The 20843-nt window shown below is 29.8% G+C and overlaps 1 protein-coding gene across 4 annotated transcripts in view; it reads right to left on the reverse strand.

The window, feature by feature from the left end:
* Positions 1–5786: 5786 nt before the first annotated feature.
* LOC100261229 (uncharacterized) overlaps positions 5787–20843 on the reverse strand; it is an 89520-nt gene continuing 74463 nt past the window's right edge. Inside the window, exons 1-9 of one of the 4 annotated variants that reach the window (XM_010650420.3) lie at positions 13046–13329; positions 12633–12790; positions 8293–8419; positions 8098–8154; positions 7846–7938; positions 7060–7138; positions 6807–6931; positions 6301–6444; positions 5787–6213 (exon numbers count right to left, since the gene is read on the reverse strand). In XM_010650420.3, coding sequence (XP_010648722.1) covers positions 5974–6213; positions 6301–6444; positions 6807–6931; positions 7060–7138; positions 7846–7938; positions 8098–8154; positions 8293–8418 — 864 coding nt within the window. In that variant the 5' untranslated portion in view covers position 8419; positions 12633–12790; positions 13046–13329 and the 3' untranslated portion in view covers positions 5787–5973. Of the gene's footprint in view, positions 6214–6300; positions 6445–6806; positions 6932–7059; positions 7139–7845; positions 7939–8097; positions 8155–8292; positions 8420–12632; positions 12791–13045; positions 13335–16272; positions 16404–20843 lie in introns of those variants that run through there. The other 3 variants (XM_010650422.3, XM_002285399.5, XM_059736270.1) reach the window with 3 other exon arrangements.

Below are 20843 nucleotides of genomic sequence, written 5' to 3' on the forward strand. Positions count from 1 at the left end.
TTTGCATATGAGTTCAAAACTTAATAAATTTATTTTGATTAACATCTCTACCTATAGCGATGGGACGGAGAGCTAATAAATGGGGAATAACGATTTTCTCGTAAAGGGAAGAACATACTTTTACAAGTTCTTTTGAGCTTCCAGATTGCTATGTCATATTTAAGTATTTTGGGTAAGCATCACCTTATAGACTACTCAGTAGATAATAAGGTTGCAGAGCTTCATTCCAAACTTAGCAAGTTGTGCTGAACCAGTCATGCCTTTTTTAATTCTGCAAAACATGGCGAGGTTGTAGCTGTCCGTGATCTACTTCCCAGCTTTATGCGGAATACAATTTAATAAAATTACGATTATTTTACGTAAAACCTTGTTTTAATTTCTAAAAAAATTATGGCCTTTTACGATAATCCCGATGAAAAAGAGAGGCAAATCTTTAGATTTTGGGTGGGTGGGATGGAAGAGAAAGAGGTTGGAAGGTCACTATCAGCCCACACCATGACAATGGATTATATGTTTACCTGTCTACAATGCATATGGGGGCCGATTGGCAAATCTGGGAGCCACTTCTGAGAAGTAAAGTCTGATGATCTTTTTTCCCATGTCCATGTCTTCACTCTTGGGGTGATTTGAATATTATGGTTAGTGACAAACAAGTGTTGAGGTAGCCCTTATCCTCTTGTTTCTTGTTCCAACTTTATGTGTTTCTCATACTAGGTGTTGAGTTCCACTTCCTTAGCCTTTTCTCAAATCTCAAGCTCACAACAAGTTTCTATTCATTATTTATTTTTTTAAAATATCTCCTCACCTTTTTACAAACGCAACAATGGCCAAGTGAAATATATAAACTTTTTCTTTTTCTTAATTATTTAGTTTTAAATTATGTGATATTTGTCATTAAAAAATATTTTAAATATTTATAGTTTTTGATATATAAAATTAGTAAATTTGTTAAATGAGTTATAAAAGAGTTGTATCATAAACATGATATTTTAAACATAATTAAATAAAAGAGATAAATAGTTTGAATAGTCAAACCCAAATATGAAGTTTTTATATAAATATGTTGTATTATAAAATAGAAAAAGAAAACATAATCCAAAAATGATCATTTCAAGGAAAGTACAATTTCACAAAAAAATGCCCCTTACACTATAACATTGCCTTCTGCATTGTATCGAATATGTCCTTCACCCACTTAAAGATGGGTTGCAAAGACAAGTTATAAATATATTTATCAGGGATTTCTTTGCATGGGGGTGTTTGTGATGTCCTACATCGAATAGAGGAGAAAGTTCATAATGCTATATATATAGAGACTCCTCTTAATCAAGTAAATGCATTTTAAAACTATGAGAGCACCCTTGGGCCTAAAGCGAATAATATCTACATGGTTGGGAGCGGATCGTTACAAATGGTATCAGAGCCGATCCTCAATCTCGGTGAGGACCTTATGTCTGGGTATTTGTGATGTCCCACATGGGGAGAGAAAGTTTTTGGCACTATATATGTAGATACTCATCTTAATCAAGTAGACGCGTTTTAAAGCCATGAGAGCTCATTTGGGTCAAAAGCGGACAATATCTACACGATTGGGAGCGGGTCGTTACATGTATGCCATTGGAGATAATAACATAGTTTTTATCTAAAAGTAACAATGCTAATAACTAAAAGTATAACCGTAAATAGAAATATGTACTAGCCTATTTATCATTTACTTCAACCTCTATATCAAATATATCAATGAAGATAGTAATATTGTTTTTACCTAAAAGTATCACGCACTAACTTATTAAGTTTTTTATTGTCCTTGCTATGACTTTGATAATGATTATTAAATAATATGCAAAAAAAAAAAACACATAATGTACTTTTTAAAAACATTATTTATTAAAATAGAAACAATTTTAATGGTTTAAATTTTTAATTAAACAAAAATATACTTTTTTACATACTAATAAATAAAATATATTAGTTTTTTTTTTTTTTAAATGTAATATGATGAGAATTGTGAATTTACATTAAAAAATTAATGTAAACACTTTTAAAATTTTAATTTTATCTACCTTCAAATATTGCTTTTAAAAATTAAATACTCCTAAAAATGATCAATTACTAATTTTTTTGTTGAATGAAATTAAAGGTAATTAAATATTTTTTAATATTATTTTTCTAGTTTTATTTTGAAGAAGACAAAAAATTTAGTTCAACACATATGGGTGGTATTTTTTTCTTTAATTTTTTTTTTATAAATTTAAGTTTAATATTCTATAAAAATATAAATATAAAAAATGAAATCCATAATAAAAATTATAAATATAAAAACATTATGAATGTGAAACAAAATAAAATATTATATATATAATTAATAATCTAATAAACAAATACTAATATTTTAAAATATATTGATTTGAAATATCTATATATACAAATATCTATATATATCTATATATACAAATATCTATATATATATATTATTTAAAATATTAATTATTATAGGTGAATATATTTTTATTTTAAAAACTAATTTATTTTAATGTATTAATTACACATGATGTTAAAATAAAATTTTTATAAAGAAAATGAAATAAATAATAAATAAATGAATTGTATTTAAAAGAAATAAAGTTTACTTTTTTAATTAAGTAGATTCTCAAAAATAGGGAAAAAAGATGAGAATTATTTTATAAAATTAATTAAAATTAAAGTATTGAAAAAGAGAAAATTTTAATTTATTTAATCATGATATAAAACTTAATTTAATATGGTGAGAAGGTGAGAATGGGGTGGTGGGAAGGGGAAACAGAAAAAAGGAAAAGAAAAAAAAAAAAGGTGGGGGAGGCCCAAAAATTGGGCATGAGGAAAAAAAAATGTCAAAAAGAAAGAAAGGAAAAAAAAAAAAAAAAAGAGCTTGAATGGGCTGAAGAGCATTTTAGGGCATAGTGGGGATTTTTTTTTGGGTCAATTGTACTTTCCTTCAAATAATCATTTTTGGGTTCTGTTTTCTTCTTTTATTTCATGATGAAACATATTTACATAATTCTCCCAACTCTTTGTAAGGAGTTAAACTAATTTACATGATTATGGCATTAATATAATTATGCCTAAATGTTGGTTTATGTCAAAATTGCTGCCAAATTGTTTGAAACTACAAAATAATATTGGATTGAAATTTTTTTGAAAGTTTAAATTTACATCATTTATTCAATGTAATAGTAAATGAGATTTAAATATTTCCAACCAAAGCTAAAAATTATATTTTAAATAATAAATTAATTATAATTATTTTATAATTAAATGAAAAAAATCTCATTTGATTGATTGCTAAAAATATAAAATTATTATGATAATTTTTTTTATAGTGTTTTTAATATCATGAATAGATTAATTAAATATTAAAAAATTGTACATATGTCATCATTTATTTTATATCATTTAATACAATTGAATTAAATGGATAATAATTTTAATGTTAAATATATTTTAAAATTAGACATATTATAATCAAATATCATAATATTATTATGAAATAATATTTGATGTAATTTAAAAATAAATTTATATATATATAAAATTGATATTTTGTTATTAACATATAAGATATTATTATCAAATATGATAAATCATATCATACATATATCAAATTATTTAACAAAACAACTTTAAAATATTTATTATGCTTCTAATTATATTATTTATTTTAATATATTTTCATGAATTTTGATCAATTTTAGATCTATTAATATTTTTTTCTAAAATATTCGTCGATATATCTCATATATATCCGTAAAATCAAAGTATCAGGATAAGTATATCCATGATTACCAATATTTTCATCCTTTTATCACCAACAATTTCAAGAAAAATGAATTTTCAATGGCATAGAGAAATAGCACCCCTATCGCATGTGATGAGCATTCAACTAAAGGAATCATAACTTTTGGCATTCTTTTTGAGAACCCCATTATATAAAGCAAGGGTAAGTGGGTAACTTGTGACAGTGTGTCAAGATCCTTTGAAATTGATAAATAAGGGCATACAAAGTGATATGGACCCATTGAAGTTTGAACCATTTTATGGGTACAAATTGTGTCTTATCTTTTTGGGCATTTTTGTGGGGAGTTTGGCATTGTGTTATGAATGTGGCATAGAAGCAGGATCCCTAGTGTAGCTATTGCACAAGATGAGTTGGCTATGAAATGAGTAATTTTGGGTCTATTTGAGAATTGTTTTTGAAAAATAGTTTTTATTATGAAAGAGAGAATTATTTTGTGGACTAAAAATACGGTTGGATAGTTTTTTTAATAAAAAAACAGTGTTTTTTAATAACATATTTTAATTATTTTGATTGTTTTTACATAATTTTTTAAAGATTATTTAAAAAAATAATTATATAATTATGAAGAATAATTGAAAATAAAATATAAAAGTTATTTTTAAAAAGTATTTGGAAAATGGAAAATATGTGAAGGATATTCTAAGTTATCAATCAGATTTTTTTATTTTAAAAGACATTATACAACTGTTTTCTGAAATTGTTTTTATAAATTATTTTTTGAAAAGTAGAACCTAAAACTATGTTTGGTTCCCAAAAATATCAGAGAATGAAAAAAAATTAAGAAGAAGGATTTTTTTTTTTCATATTTGGTTTTATTATGAAAAATATGAAAAAAAAAATATAATTAAAATTATTAAGAAAATTTTATATTTCTACATTATTTAATCTTTAAATAAAAGAGTTAAATAAAAAAGAAAAAAAACTTGAAGAAGTATATAAAAGTAATATATTAATTTTAAATCAAATTTTATTTTTCTTCTTTTACTTTTTTCTTTCTATTTTCTTCTGTATTTTTCTTCAAACATAGCTTGAGTGAGGCTGATGTACAAGGACAGGGGCTTGAGTTACCAAACACTTTGACGAGGGGCTTTGCCCATGGTGAATGACTGCTAAGATAATAGAACATGGATTGTACTTCAAATGGGTAATTTTTTATTTTTTATTTTTAATGGCCTTTAGTAAATCAATGGAAGGAAAATGTGGGTTTGTCGGACTTTCGATCTTTGATACAAAAGTGTAAGTTCAAGTTGTGAGATCGATAAATTACTTTTACCCCTTGTTAAATAAATGTAAATTTTAGTGCTTATTTCGAATACATTTTTTATTTTTAGAAATTACCTTATTATTAAAAAAATTTAAATTTTTATATTTTACATAAATATTATTAATATTTACTTTTTTTTCTAGAAAAATATAAAAGATGTATCCAAACGAGAGCCCGTTGTAGTTGCATTGAACCCGTGTTAGCAGCTTTGGTTGAACATGGAGTTGAATTGAAATTCAGGCAAATGAGCTTCAACTTAAACGTCAAACTACTCCACCCACCTCACCTAGCACCCTTTCAGAAGCATTGATAATTCAAATGAAATTATTAAGATGCTGTTGTGGTGCCTACGAAACAAAAGATCCGAACCGTTAAATATGTTTGTTGAGATCTAAGTCCCTGAACCATTAAATATGTTTGTTGAGATCTAAGTCGTTGAACGAAGGTATAAATGAGTAGGGTCGAAGTATAAAGATACAAATAAATAGGATTAAAACACAAATAATGAGACCTAAAAATATATATACGGTACTATTTGATTGATGATGTCTTTTCCAATAGGTATAAAATGGTATGCTTCTGTATTACAACCAAACCCTAATTCAAACATTTCTTTCATAACAAAAACTAAATGAGAACAAAATAGTACTAACAAGTGAGAAGACAAACATAATGACTACAAAGTACTTCTTCAAACAAAAAAAAACCTGCATGCATATTCCCATTCATGTGCTAAGAAAAATGTGAACTTTGTAAATAAGAATACAGAATGCTACTTAGTAATTCGGTTAGTTTGTTAGTGTACAACAAATACTGCATCCAACTACAGTTTTGTATAGAGCTAGGTTGAGTGATATCAGGAGTTCCAAGGTAGTCATGACTCTTCTTCAAAGGCTTCTGCAGCAGATATCTCAGAATCCAATTTATTCATAAGTTGTTCACTTACATGTTTTGCCACAGATATCATATCAAGTATAACGCTTGGATCTAGACCTGCACCCCCTCGTTTGATCAGCCCACATATGCGGCCTTGCCCGCTCACTGAAACAGAAACTGCTGAGCTCATTTGGGATTCCTCTTCTAAAGTTGCATCTACAATATAATGCCTACCAACCTAGAAGCAAAAGAAAGAATCTTAATATGAGATTACGGATTTTAGCAGTAAAGAAAAAAGGAAGTTTTGTACATGGTACTGTGCAACCTTTGTTAAGGTAACTATGACAGGGACCCCAGAGGTGTCAAACTGTAAATATTCATCATCACTTATATCAACCTCTGGTAGGCCATCCCCAGATGCACCAACGGCAACTTCGACTTTTGGGATGCCCGTGTTGGTCAGAGCAGCCTTCAAGAATAAAAATCAGTATTCATTATAATGCTAATTTTAATCCTTTAACAATAACGAAGTACTAGGAAAAAGTTATTGTAAATCATTCGTCATGCTAACTTAATAAGAGGATACAGAGATACATGAAAGAGTGATAAGAAGACAACAAGATAGTTAGATTGAAGAATGATAATCAAATGGGGTGAAGCTCCATGAGCCTCATCAACTCTAGTATGTGGATTGATTCAAATAAGAAAAATGCTTATGAGATAAAAACTGATTTCAAAGTTCAAACAATATATTTGTTGCATGTCCATTTTCCCTTCACAATTATGATAAATATAAAAAAACAATCAGAAATAAATAAATAATAAAAATACCTTAATGGCAGCACCTAAGGCATCCAGCAGATTTCCATCAGAACTAACCACAAGGCCATCAATATAGAGATCCCAACAAACCTTTCCTTCCACAACTACCAGAGATGAGAGATCAATTCCAGCCCCTAAGACATTGGTTAAGACCTCCATGTCACCAACTCAAGTAAAGATCACAAAATGAAAATACAAAATTAAAGGGGTTGCCAACTGTGGACCAATTATGGGATTGTTCTACTCTACTAAAATTTTTTACCTGCTCCACTTTTACCACCAAGGAGACAATGCTGAAGAGCACCTGAAAGTTCTGTTGACAATTCCTCCCCTCCTCTGCCCTGTGTAAAATGTGATGCACAAGATTAAATCACAAACAGGTGCTCCCAGAAGTTAACTACAGTCATACTATCATTCATAATGAGCCTATAAATTATGAAAGGATTATTGACTTCTGTTTGTAGTAGATGAAGAAAGGATGAAAGATCAGAGTCCACACCCCTTCATTCTCTTTTTATATGCAAATTGTAAGCAACAAATGACCCTCTGTCCTATACTAACAAGAAAATATTATTTATAACCAATAGAAATTGCATCTCAATCATTTCTAAATATATAAGAGAGGTATATTTTACCCAATGAAACAGTAAAAATAAGCAAAATATTTTCATGTAATTTGTTTACCCCATAAACACATGAAGGTCGATGAAGTCAGAATACGGTCATATTCTAGTTCAATATAATTTTAACAGCCACATAGTCCTTTCTTATAATCATATACATGCATAGAGCCCGCTACACTCAAATGGATGAACGAACACTCACATAAATAAAAGAGGTGCCAATATACATGAATTTATGTGGATAGAAACCTAGCCTGAGTGTAATGTCTTCCCTTTAGTGTCACTAGTATTTTCAAATGGCTTCTTTGAGATAAAATCATAAAAACTAACACAATTACTGACTATGAGTTTGATTATACATGACTAAGATGTTATGATGACCTGAATCATCAAAATAAAGACCAAGAAGAATCAAAGTGTGCAACCTCAAACATTGGTGCAGCCGTGGGACTGCAATCCACATATATATTGACCTTTCCCTTGTCAGGTTGTGATGGGCTTGGTTTTCCAAGCTCAGCCTGAAATACACAAATCATTAGACAACATAATATCACAATATTATATGAGAAAAAAATCATTTTATGAGAAGAAGCAGTTCACATTGTTAGAATAGTAATCATGCATATATCATTAGACACATGGAAAGTGGAAGTGTCTTAGGCCATGAGAAGTAATACCTTCACACTGGCAATAACATCAGTTCCACCCAACCTGACTCTTGCTGATCCATTAGCCTATCATTAAACACATAAAAACAAAGTTTACATGGAAACTAACAATACAGTTTTTCATTGAGAAAACACAAGTTAAACATGAAGGTAATATAATAGAAAGATGTAAATATGCTTTAAAGAAAATATATGTAAGTATACCTGTGGGATGACTCCAGTTTCTACATTGAAAGGTCGATATGTTAACCTTCTTCGACCATCAGTACGAAGGTCTTGAGCAATGCCACCCTGTATGAAATGCTTCTCACCAACAGATAGACCCACCATCCTATGTATGCATGCATTTGAAAGAAAAAATGATAACCATATAGAAATGCAGAAAAGAACATTGAACACAACCAAAGAAATGACGCGACATATTTAACGAAAAATTAAGCCTGAGATAAGAAGTCATCATAATTTCTAGTTCAAAAGGCAAAAAGAAACTCAAGCTAGTTACTGAGATCCTTGGATGACTAAATAAAGAAGGAAAAAAGGAAATCCCTTGCAAATTGTGTTGAGCCAATTGGAAATAAGACAAATAGCAACTGTGATATTGTCCATAACAAGCGTTCCAAATATATGAAAACAAATAAACAGTATATATAGATACATTAAATACACATATATTGCAATAATAAAATATAAAGCAATATATAACAAGTAGGGGTCTCCAAAAAGCCCGCGGCCCGCGGCCCGCTTTAGGCCCGGCCCGACGGGCTAAAGCCCGGCCCAAGCCCGCGCGGGCTAAAGCCCGGCCCGAGCCCGTTTATGGGTGGGCCGGGCCGCGGGCCTAAATTTAGGCCCGGCCCGTAGGCCCGCCCTTAGGCCCGCCTTTAATTTTTTTAAAAAAAATAATATACTATATTTTTATATATATATAACTAATTCATTTAATAAGCACAAAAGAAATGTAGCTCAGTTGGTTAGAGCCTTGAAATTTAAGCTTGAGGGGAGGGGTTCGAATCCCCCCCTCTTCCTTCCTTTATTTAAAAGCCATTTTGGCTTATTTAAAAAAGCCCGCGGGCCCGGCCCGCCCAGCCCGCGGGCCCGGCCCGCCCAGCCCGCGGGCCCGGCCCGCCCAGCCCGCGGGCTCATAGGCCGGGCCGCGGGCCTAGCATTTGAGCTCGGCCCGGCCCGGCCCGGCCCAAGGACCAGTCAACGGGCCCATAGGCCCGGCCCGGGCCGCGGGCCTCCTATTTACGGCCCTGCCCGGGCCGCGGGCCTCCTATTTACGGCCCGGCCCGGCCCGGCCCGCCCGTTGGAGACCCTTAATAACAAGTGTCATCAGAGATAGTAAGGTTAAAAGAGGTAAATATCGGATTTTACTAATGACATATATTGAATACACATATATTGCTTTATATTACTAATGTCATACACATGTAAACACCAAACAATAAATTTTGATAAAATTGACTCAACAAATACCACACTTTACACTCATTAATTGCTCTCTGAATAAGGATTGAGTATATTCCTAAATGGATATATTTTTCCTTCTTATAGAGAATCTTAATATTAGTAAGGCCACTGACATTTTAATACAAAGATTCATCGTAGAATGAGTAAAGAAGACTTTTCAAACTCTAAACTATAATTTTAAGATTCAATTCCAACCACTCGTTAATAAAATATTTTTTTCACCAAAACTACCAAGTTTTTGCAAGTTCTTAACCAATATATCCCCCCCAAAACAGGAAGAAAATGAAGGAAAAGAAGCTAAAATCTCGTGCAAGTGTAATTGTATGTTTATATGAACTATACTCCACCTCAACCTACAAATCATCCAAATAACATATGTTTCATTTGAAGAACACCTCCCCAGCATTCACTAAAACAGTAATTACACAGTCTTCAATTTTTCATGGATGCCTTGGACAAGCCCTGGCATAATGATCTCCATAAAGCATCACTTTCATAATTTTTTTACCCCATTCTTCCCATCCATCTTCTTATCTTGAAGAACCCTTTAAACAAAAATGAAAGAAATATTTTTAAGGAAAACATCTATTGTGTTGTGTATTATATCTCATGCCAAACTACGCCATCCTCATGATAGTATCAACCAAGGGATAAAATGTCCATGAATTTTGCAGATATATCTGTTATCAGTCGGCCCTGAAAGAAAAAATGGGAGGGAAAGTTGGTCTGACATGATTTTCCAATGATTTCTTCATAATATTTCAATATTTTTTTGGATATTTCAGGATCTTATCCCCATTTTTTGCCAAAATCGACGACACATCACCTATCATCAGGATGAATTCAAACCCAAACCCTCCATAAAATTCCAAGTATTCATTTCTTTTGTTTTCCCAAAAACCAAACAGAACATAAACAAGAACACAAGAGGCCAAAAATGCAAAAACAAATAGACAAATAAATAAACTAAACCCAAACTATTGTGCCCTCGGTGAGCAAAGTTTTGATCCTAGAAGAGAGAAATAGTGCAACCTCAGTGGATAAAGTTTGGATCTTGGAAAAGAAATAGAGAACAAGGGAGATAGAGCATTGGAAAAAAAAAAGAAAAAGGAAAGAAATGAAAGGGGGATTTGATCTTGGTTTCCTCCCCACTAGTTATTAATAATATATATAATAAAATAAAATAGTAAAAATTAAATTTCTACAAAATAATTTTTTTTATTAGTAAAGAGTACAAAATAAATTAATTTGATTTAAGTTAAGTATTTTTATATCCTTTATATAATATAAAATATAAAATCAAATCAAATTTTACATAAAATTATAAATATTTTTAAACAAAAAATTATCATAAATATATCCTCATTTTTTATATCATTAATTAGATCTAAAATAGAAAAATAGATCATGTGTTTTCAAGTAAAATGTATTATTGTTCATTATCATAAATTTTATCATATATATTATTGCTTACCTTATTATTATTTTTAATTTTTTCCTAATATTTTATGAATTTTGATTAATTTCAATTGTACTAATTTTTTCTATTCTATCGTTTTTTTTTTTTTTTAATTTCCATTTGATATTTCCAAAATTTCTGAAATTTCATAAAATCCAACCACCGATATTTTACCAATTTTCAATATTTTCATCCTTGGTATTAAATACCCTTTCAACATTGGTGTTTTCTCTAATTAAGATATGCATACCAGAATAACTAAGATATGCAACCAAGCCATTTTGTTCAATCAAAGGCAAGTTTTAATTTAAACCACCCATTTCAACCACATCTTGTGACCTTGACTATTCAATTTTTTTGTGCAAAACACAAAAAAAAAAAAAAAAAAAAAAAAAACCTCCTAAGTTTCCTTGGATGTGCTCCTCATTTCATCAAACAGTTGGCACTCATTTACCCAACTCCATGTAGCTACAAGATGGCTAGTATTAGAAGTCCATAATTGTACAAAATATAGAAGTAGATCTATTTCTATTTCTATATCTTTTTATTTTTTATTTTTTTCATAATCATATGGAAAAATTAGGAAGAATTTGTAGACCTTTTTTCCCCACCTGTATTTTATCACTTGTTTCTCCTCATATCTCACTCTTTGTAATTTGACTATAACAATCATAATCAATTCAACTTAGAGATTATAATAAATTAATCTTTTTGTTATTTATTGGTTACAAATGATAAAATTAAATTCATTTACTTATTTTGCAATTTAGAGTTTTTCCTTTTCTTCTTTGAAGGATGAGAGCTTTTACATTTTTGTTGCTTTTCCTTCTTTTTTTTTTCCTCAAAGGCTTCCATTTATGTTAAAATTTATTGGCAGCCTAGCGTGTACCATTTATGTTTCCATGGTAAAATCAATGAGCATTAATTCAAGCCATATATATATATAAGACAATGCTATTTATAAAACTCCTAGTCCAAAATGAAATCGTACAAATAAAAATTTTCAGCACTAGCATTGACAAGTTAAAAGCATTCAAAGAGAAACCCTATCTTTCTATTTGGTCTGCATAAGAAGTAAATCCCTTTAGGTCAATTGAGTGAGTTTAAAGTGGCGCTTTTCTGCACTCCTGAATCCTCAATGGTGAAAATTTTACAATTCAAAATTTTAATTACTTACCTCATATTTACTTTGCATCTAAACTAAATCTAATTTCATAAAAGAAAGCATTCCCACAGAACAAGGACAGTCAATCTAATAAAAATTTCAGCAGTAATCCAAACTTGCAATAGTTTCACGGCTATTCAAAGAGAAACCTTAGAATTAAAATCTTCCAGCATTAGAATTCCCAAGTGAAATTCTAGACCTATGTTTGGTTACCAAGAAAATTAAGGGAAGAAAAAACCACAATTTTTTTCCTACGCCACCTCACTTTCTTTGCTGCCGAAAATACAAAATAAGCAAACAATTAAGACTCGTGATATTCTCAAACCCTAGATGGTGAAAAATTAATGATTCAAAATTTTATTTCACTTTCTTCTTACTTTCTCACCATCCAAACGACTGTATCCAACCTAGAAGTCTGATGGACAGAACTGGGAGTAAAGGTTGGTGCAATACCTCGAATTCAGAGATCGAAACGCAGCGTTGGGAAAAGAAATGATTGAATGCTTCTGTGTAAATAGAGACACCGGCTTCTTGTGCTGCGAACGTACTGAACTCTAATACAGATGATAATGGGCTGAGCCTGGACCGGACCCCAAGTAGGTAGACTAAGGCTAAAATTCGAAGTCCATCATAGTGAAGAATGTGGAAACAAATCAGTAGAAAACCAATTTAAGATCCTCTTTAAACGAGAAGTTTGAAAATTTTCATCACGATTTGTGAGTTTTATGTGAATTTTATCACTGCCCTAAATCATGAATATGGATTTCTCAACCCAAACACTGCTCCTCTCCTTTTCTTTTTCTTGAATTATTATAAATCTAGACCATACAAAGTTAAAAACACAAAATTCGATCAACGAAACTGACCTATGGTATCAGGAGTCGAGAATCCTTCCACTGACTTCGGTCGCCGAACTGCAATATGCCGGCGGCGGTTCTCCGGAAACGGCACGGATATTTCGGAAATTAGGGTTTTAGAGAGAAGAGATGATGGATTTGGTGGGGAGAGAAAAGAGAGAAGGGGAAGGGTTTTAGAGAGGGAGAGACGATGGATTTCAAATACAAAAATAAATAAAATAATAAAAAGTGTTTCTAAATATAATTATTTTAAAAAAATGATATTTTAAAAAATCCTTTTTTTTTAAATAATAATTTCTAGGGTTCCTTAAACTATTTCATTTTTAATATGCATTAAAAAAAATCATAATTTACATTATATCAACAATTTTTTTTTAATAATGTAAAGTTTGTTGATAGTATTGAATTATGTTTTATTTTTGTTTTTTTATTTTAACAATTAAATTAAAGCGAAATTCGTAATTCTCAAAATATTTTTTATGTTTTATTTGTTTTTCCACACTCTCTATCAAACACATTTAAAAATACTTCAAATATAAGTTTTTTTTTAAATAAATAAATGTTTTAAGTTTTGTGACCCGTTTAAATTTAAATTTATAATTAAAAGCCCCACAAATATTATTATTTGCAATTTTAAAATTTTTTAACAATATATTCTTAAAAACATTTTATTTTAATAACAAATTTTCAAAACCTATTTTCAATCAAATATTTTAGAGATTTAATTTATTTTAAAAATTAAAAGTATAAATGAAAGAATCATTGACATTTTCCTTTTTTTTTTTCCTTTTTCTTTTTTAAGTAAATCACCATGGCCCAACCAAATGCAAAAATATGATATCATATTTTCGCAATAGTAAAAGCATCTTCAATGTAAAATACTAAAAACATCAATCTTATTTATTACTTGTTTAATAACTATTTTCAAAAATAGTTTTTGAGAAAATGTTTTATGATTCGTATTTTTCGTATGCATCTACATTTAATGGTGAGGGCTTTTTATTAGTCAAAAACTAAATTTTTGAAAATTTTAAATTTTTTACTTATTTTAGTTTATTTTTAAAAGAGAAAATAACATAAGAAATAAAACAAGAAACAGATTCAAGGGTCAGATTACCCATTGAGAATATATGATAATAAGTCGTAATATCCTTCTAAATCTATATACTTATAGTATCTACTAAATAAGTAGAGGGAATTATAACAAATGAATGATTAAACATGAATATCGATGAAAGTATGATATAATATTGAAATGGTGAAAATCGATTACAAAGATGAACATAATTGATACATGAAAAATGTACAAATCAATTTATTAAAAATATGTTTCACACTCTAAATATCACAATAAAATTTCAATAAATTTCTAAAGAGTTTAAAAATAATTTCAAATTAGTGATTTCAATTTATTTATTCATAAAATTTCAATTATTTATTAGAAATTTTGATTTTTATTAAAATACGAATTTATTTCCAAAATGACTTTTCTTGTTTTTATTAAAGGAGGTTTTCAAATGAAATTTCACTAAAATTATTCAATTTGAGTTTATTTACAAGAAATTATTTTTATTTATCTTTGCCAACAAAAAAAAGAAGAAGAAGTATTTTTATAATTTTATTTACAAAATTATTTCAATTTAATTTTTTTTATAATTTATAAATTATTTAAAAAAGATTTTTAAAAATTTATAAAAGAATGTTTCAATTTGATTTTATTTACAAATGAATTGAATTTTTTTTTTTTTTTTTATTGAAACCAAGAGTTTTACAATTTTATTTACAAAAGAATATTCCAACATAAATAAAAAATTTATAAAATTATTTACAAAAATACTTTAGTAAAAGTTCAGCTCTCTTTTCTTCAATAAAATCTAGTCTTCCACGTGTCAAGCATCCATGCTCAGCTATGAGAGGTGACAGAATGGGCCCATGCATAATAGAAGATGAGTCCTAAGTCAATAACATATCAAGTCCAAAGTCCAAATCAAATAAATTCAATTAGGCCCAACTAATAAAAATGGGTGTCCAATCTAATGGGCCTTAATCGTGAAACTCAATCCAAAGCCCAATAATCAATAAACCCAACAACAAGCCCAATAAAAGAAATCCAGTGAAATAACTAATGATCCAAGTTCAAAATAATGAACAATAATCTCAAATAAAACCTAAACCAACAAACTCAAATCATGAATACAAATCAATAAACAAAGTCCAAATGATATTCAAATAATCTCAAACTCAACCCAAAGTCCATAAACAATATCCAAATTGAGTGAATGCAAACTTAAAAATAATGAAAATTAGCCCAAACAAATAAGCTTAATAGTTGATACCAATTATTGTAAAAATAAAAAATAAAATAAATAAATAAAAACGAAAAGAAAAAATAACTCACAAAGTTCTTTAAAAAACCATAGATAGAAGGTAGCAAAGGAGTAACAGTGGAGGTGAAGAAAAAAATAAAAAAAATAAAAAGGTAAGGTAAGAGAAAGTGAAAGAATGAGAGAGAGATGAGAGGAGAAAAAGGCCAAAAGCAGTTGCTGCTGGTGGGGGATGCCAATGAGTAGTGGTGTCGTTGGTGAGGACTATCGTTGGTGATGGTGACGACCAAGGATGAAAGTTTCCATTTTTTTCGCCGAAATTTCGGGTTTCGGTGGTCGGCGATACGAAAGAGGGGGGCGGGGGGCGAAATGTCGATGGGAGAAATTTCTCCAAATTTCGGTTAAAATCGGCGAAAAATCGCCGAAAAATGGATGTAGACGAAAAATCGGCGAAATATTAAAAAAATCGGCGAAATATTCAAAAAATCGTCGGACACTACAATTTATCGGCGAATTTGCGGTTTGTATCGCCGATTTTTTTCCCATTTTTCTGAAAATTTCCCAATATTTCCTACCAGTCCAGCCCGCGCACAGGTGACAAAATCTGATCATGATTTGCAGGCAAAGGTTGTGTTTTTTAGCCTGGCTCAAAAATCGTGGATTTAGGGTTCGTGAAATTTAAATCCAATGGCACAAAAGCAAAGTGACCCCTAGAACAGATCCAGAAAAGTGAGACACAGGAAGCAAAAAAAAAAAAGCAATCTTTCTGGTTTTCCTTGGGGGTTTTGCATGGATTTTCTCGGAAATCAAACGAGGATGAATTTTCCCAGAAATCGAATGGGGGATGGATTTTCTTGGGAATCAAACGGGGTTGCAGAAAAATAAAAATAAATAACAAGATTAGATTAGTACCTTGGAGGATTGAGACTGGCAGAGGAAAATAGGGCCTTTTTGGGGATTCTCTCGTCTGGAGGGCAACTTCAGAAAAGGGCTTCGGGCTTCTTGATGCCCGAGTGAGAGAAGTGGGTGGTCCTTTTTATTTTTAGATTTAGTAGAGATTAAAAAAAAAAAAAAGGAAACATATCATGAGAACAATTTTCCTCTCTCTCTATATAAATAATTATTAATTACCCATGATTAAATCACTACTACGGATTAAAATTTGGTTTTTATTGATGATATTTTATGAATTAAAATTAATTTGATAAGATAAATTATTAATAAATTTAATTATTTAAATAAATTAATGTTAATAAAAGAAAGTTGTTACCACATATTTTTAATAAAATTTTAGAAATTAGATTTCAAATAAAATATTTTATTGATATTTCAATTTGGACCTCAGTGCATCTGATGGTCCAAATTGAAACTGGATGTGATCCAATAGTCAAAATTAAACCTCAAGTTTTGTGATAATATGTATAAATTATTGATATTTACTAAAATAAGTTTTTCATGAAACTTCATAATGAGTGTATAAGTACAACCGACATAATATAATTATATTTAATATCGCAAATCATATTATATATATATATCAAATTCTTCACCAAAACAACTTTAAATTGTTTATTATACTTTTAATTACATTAATACGAGGTTTTTTTACATTTCCATAAGTTTTGATCAATTTTTTGCTTACCAAAATTTTTTTCCAAAATATCTGTCGATATTTCTTCGATATATCCGTAAAATCAAGTTACCGATATATCCGTGATTAGCGATATTTTCATCCTTGGTGACGACAAGTGAGAAAAATAAAGAAAGGAATAAAGTAAATAATAATAATAATAAGGAAGAGGGAGGGAGGGTGGTGATGGGGTGGTTACGAAAAATCGGATTACTCCATTTCCTAGCCTTGGACCACATAGGGTGCATGTAAACTATCCTAGGCTTCTTTAAATCTATCAAAGTGGAAACATATGATAATATAAACCATATTAAAATAGAAATTTAGAGAAGAAAAGCTCATACTTTGATCTAGATGTTCCCATATTAATTATACGTGGAGAAAAATAAGTCTAAAGATCTTGTACATCGATATCTTTCGTTCGATGGGTTGAACCACGACTTTAGCACTTCAAAGTATGGGCAATGGAAGTGAAGAAGTTTTGACTTTCTTTCTCTAGAGGTGGAAGATGATTGTTTCTCAAAAAGTGATAACAATCCTAACCCTTAAGGGGGTATTTATAAGGTTCCTCTATTGGACTTAAGTGACTTGAGTCTATAAATACTTTAATTACTTAATTTAGCCCAAAATAGGTCCTTATTAATCAATTAACCACATAGATCTATTTAATTAATCAATTAGCTTAATCCAGATGTCTTGTTCATTATCCCTTATGCAACATTGTGTAATTACCAAAACATCCTTACGCACAAGAGTAAACTTAGAGTTAATCAAACCCTCATAAACAGTGTCATCATGGTATATGAGTTCAAGTGAGGACCATTGGGACCCATAGGAGTACCGACTTTCTCAAAATCTAATCCTGAAGTTGATTCAACATTCTATTAAAGAGAATCAACTACATCTTAGCGCCCTATGTAAATAACAACGAGATGAAGTTCGGGTATATAACCTACTATCCACTACATGTAAACTCTCCAAAAATTAGTATTCATAATCTAACAAGATAGTGCTATCATTTATCAAAATTATCTTTCCATTCATTAAGTTATGAATTTCACTTATTATGTGATCAACTGACATACTCTTACTCATAAAGAGCATATGTCAAATTCCACTTAAGAAATTATTGCGATGCCACAGATTTTTTGATCACATATCATTTGAATTGCCTTAGAGGACACACCGTGTCAATCCTATGAGATATTATGATACCTCTATTGAGAATATTTATTGTTACCAACTTCCATCAATAGTGGTCTAATTCATAGGAATATGACCACTTTAGGATCTCATCCATAAGTTAAAGCTTCCTATTTATTTTGGCATAGACTTAATATCCTCTAAAAAATGAGGGTTCATACAGTATAATAGCTTGGTGATTCATGACAATTGATAATTTTATATTATGGTTCATTGTAGGTTTTGTCAAATGTGCATCACATACACTCATTGTGGAAAACCCATCTCAATGGTGAAGACAAGTCATCCATTCAATTAGGAGGTGGTGCATTACAAGTTTTACTACATTGCTCAAATTCATGAATTGACTACGAACAATTTATCTATTTACAAGAAACAATACTATCAAGGTAAAAGACGATGCAAAGGCGAAAAGATCCCTTTTAGCTTGAGGCGAAAGACAAAAATTAAGGCAATCACCTAACTATAATAAGGCGACAAAACAGTATAAATATATTTACATATTCTATACTAAACCAATATAAGTAGTCTTAAATAATCAATACTACTAAATTTTAATTCCCTATGATGTCTTATAAAATTAAGAAAATAGTAATAATTATTCATAATGTTAAATATCATACCCTACATCATAAGAAAAATCATATTATTTAAAGAAATTCATCATGTTCATATGCATATTTTAATATTCCAAACATCCAAAAATCAAAATAAGAAAATGAACGTCTTAAAGAAGCTTTAGGCTTCATTGTTGAAAATTAATCTTAACAATTAGGTTATGTTTGGTTTGAAAAACGTTATCTAGTTTTAATTTTCTGTTTTTATTTCAACTTTCATCTTTTGTTTCTTTTTTTTTAAATACCTTTAATTAAGAAAAGTGAAAAATTGTTTTCCAAAAAATAAAACTTGTATCCGATCTATTATTACTTCAAAGTATGGGTAATGGAAGCGATGAAGTTTTGACTTTCTTTCTCTAGAGGTGGAAGATGATTGTCTCTCAAAAAGTGATGGAAACCTTAACCCTTAAGAAGGTATTTATAGGGTTCCCTACTGGGTTTAAGTGACTTTAGTTTACAAATATTTTAATTACTTAATCTAGCCTAAAATATGTCCTAATTAATTAATTAACCACACAAATCCATCTAATTAATCAATTAGCTCAATTCAGATGCCTTGTTCATTATCCTCTATACAACCTTGCGTAATTACCAAAACATCCTTATGCATAAGAGTAAACTTAGAGTTAATCAAACCCTCATAAACCGTGTCATCATAATGTATGAGTTCAAGTGGGGACCATTGGGACCCATAGGAGTACTGACTTTCTCAAAATCTAATTCTAAAGTTAATTCAACATTCTACTAAAAAGAATCAACTACACTTTAGTACCCTATGTAAATAACAACGAGATGAAGTTCGGGTTTGTGACCTACCATCCACCGCATGTAAACTCCCCATGAATTAGTATCTATAATCTAAGAAGATAGTATTATCATCTATCAAGATCATCTTTCCATTCATTGATTTATGAATCTCACTTAAGGAATTACTACGGCGCCACAGATTTTCTGATCACATGTCCTTTGAATCATCCTAAAGGACACACCGAGTCAATCCTATGAGATATTATGATGTCTCTATTGAGAATATTTATTGTTACCAACTTCCATCAATAGCGGTCCAATTCATAGGGGTATGACTACTTTAGGATTTCATCCATAGGTTAAAACTTCCTATTTATTTTGGCATAAACTCAATATCCTCTCAAGGTTGAGGGTCCATATAGTATAATAGCTTGGTGAATCATGATAATCGATAGCTTTGTATTATGGTTCATCGTAGGTTTTGTCAAATGTGCATCACATATACTAGTGTATTCACCGTGGAAAACCCATCTCGACGGCAAAGACAAATCATCCCTTCAATTAAGAGGTGGTGCACTACAATTTTTATTACATTGCCTAAATTCATGAATTGACTATGAACAACTTATTTACTTACAAGAAACAATACTATCAAGGCAAAAGATGATGCCGAGGCGATAAGATCCCTTTTAACTTGAGGCGAAAGACAAAAATTAAGGTGATTGCCTAACTATAATACGACGATAAAATAGTATAAAGATATTTACCTATTCTATACTCAACCCATATAAGTAGTCTTAAATAATCAATACTACTAAGTTTTCATTCCGTATGATGTCTTATAAAATTAAGAAAATAGTAATTTTATTCAGAATGTTAAATATCATACCCTACATCATAAGAAAAATCACATTATTTAGAGAAATTCATCATGTCCATATGCATATTTTAATATTCCAAACATTCAAAAATCGAAATAAGAAAATGAACGTCTTAAAGAAGCTTTATGCATCATTTTTGAAAATTAATCTTAACAATTAGGTTATGTTTGGTTTGAAAAATGTTATCTAGTTTTAATTTTCCATTTTTATTTCAACTTTCATCTTTTGTTTTTATTTTTTATTTTTTAAATACCTTTAATTAAGAAAAGCGAAAGTTGTTTTCCAAAAAATAAAACTCGATAATATTTTCTCGTTTATAAGACATATAATGTGATATTAAGTAATAAAATTTGTATAAGATATGTTATTATAATAGATAATGTTTTGTTTAATACGTTTATTTTC

The sequence above is a fragment of the Vitis vinifera genome, chromosome 4, assembly GCF_030704535.1.
Source record: "Vitis vinifera cultivar Pinot Noir 40024 chromosome 4, ASM3070453v1".
Taxonomy (NCBI): domain Eukaryota; kingdom Viridiplantae; phylum Streptophyta; class Magnoliopsida; order Vitales; family Vitaceae; genus Vitis; species Vitis vinifera.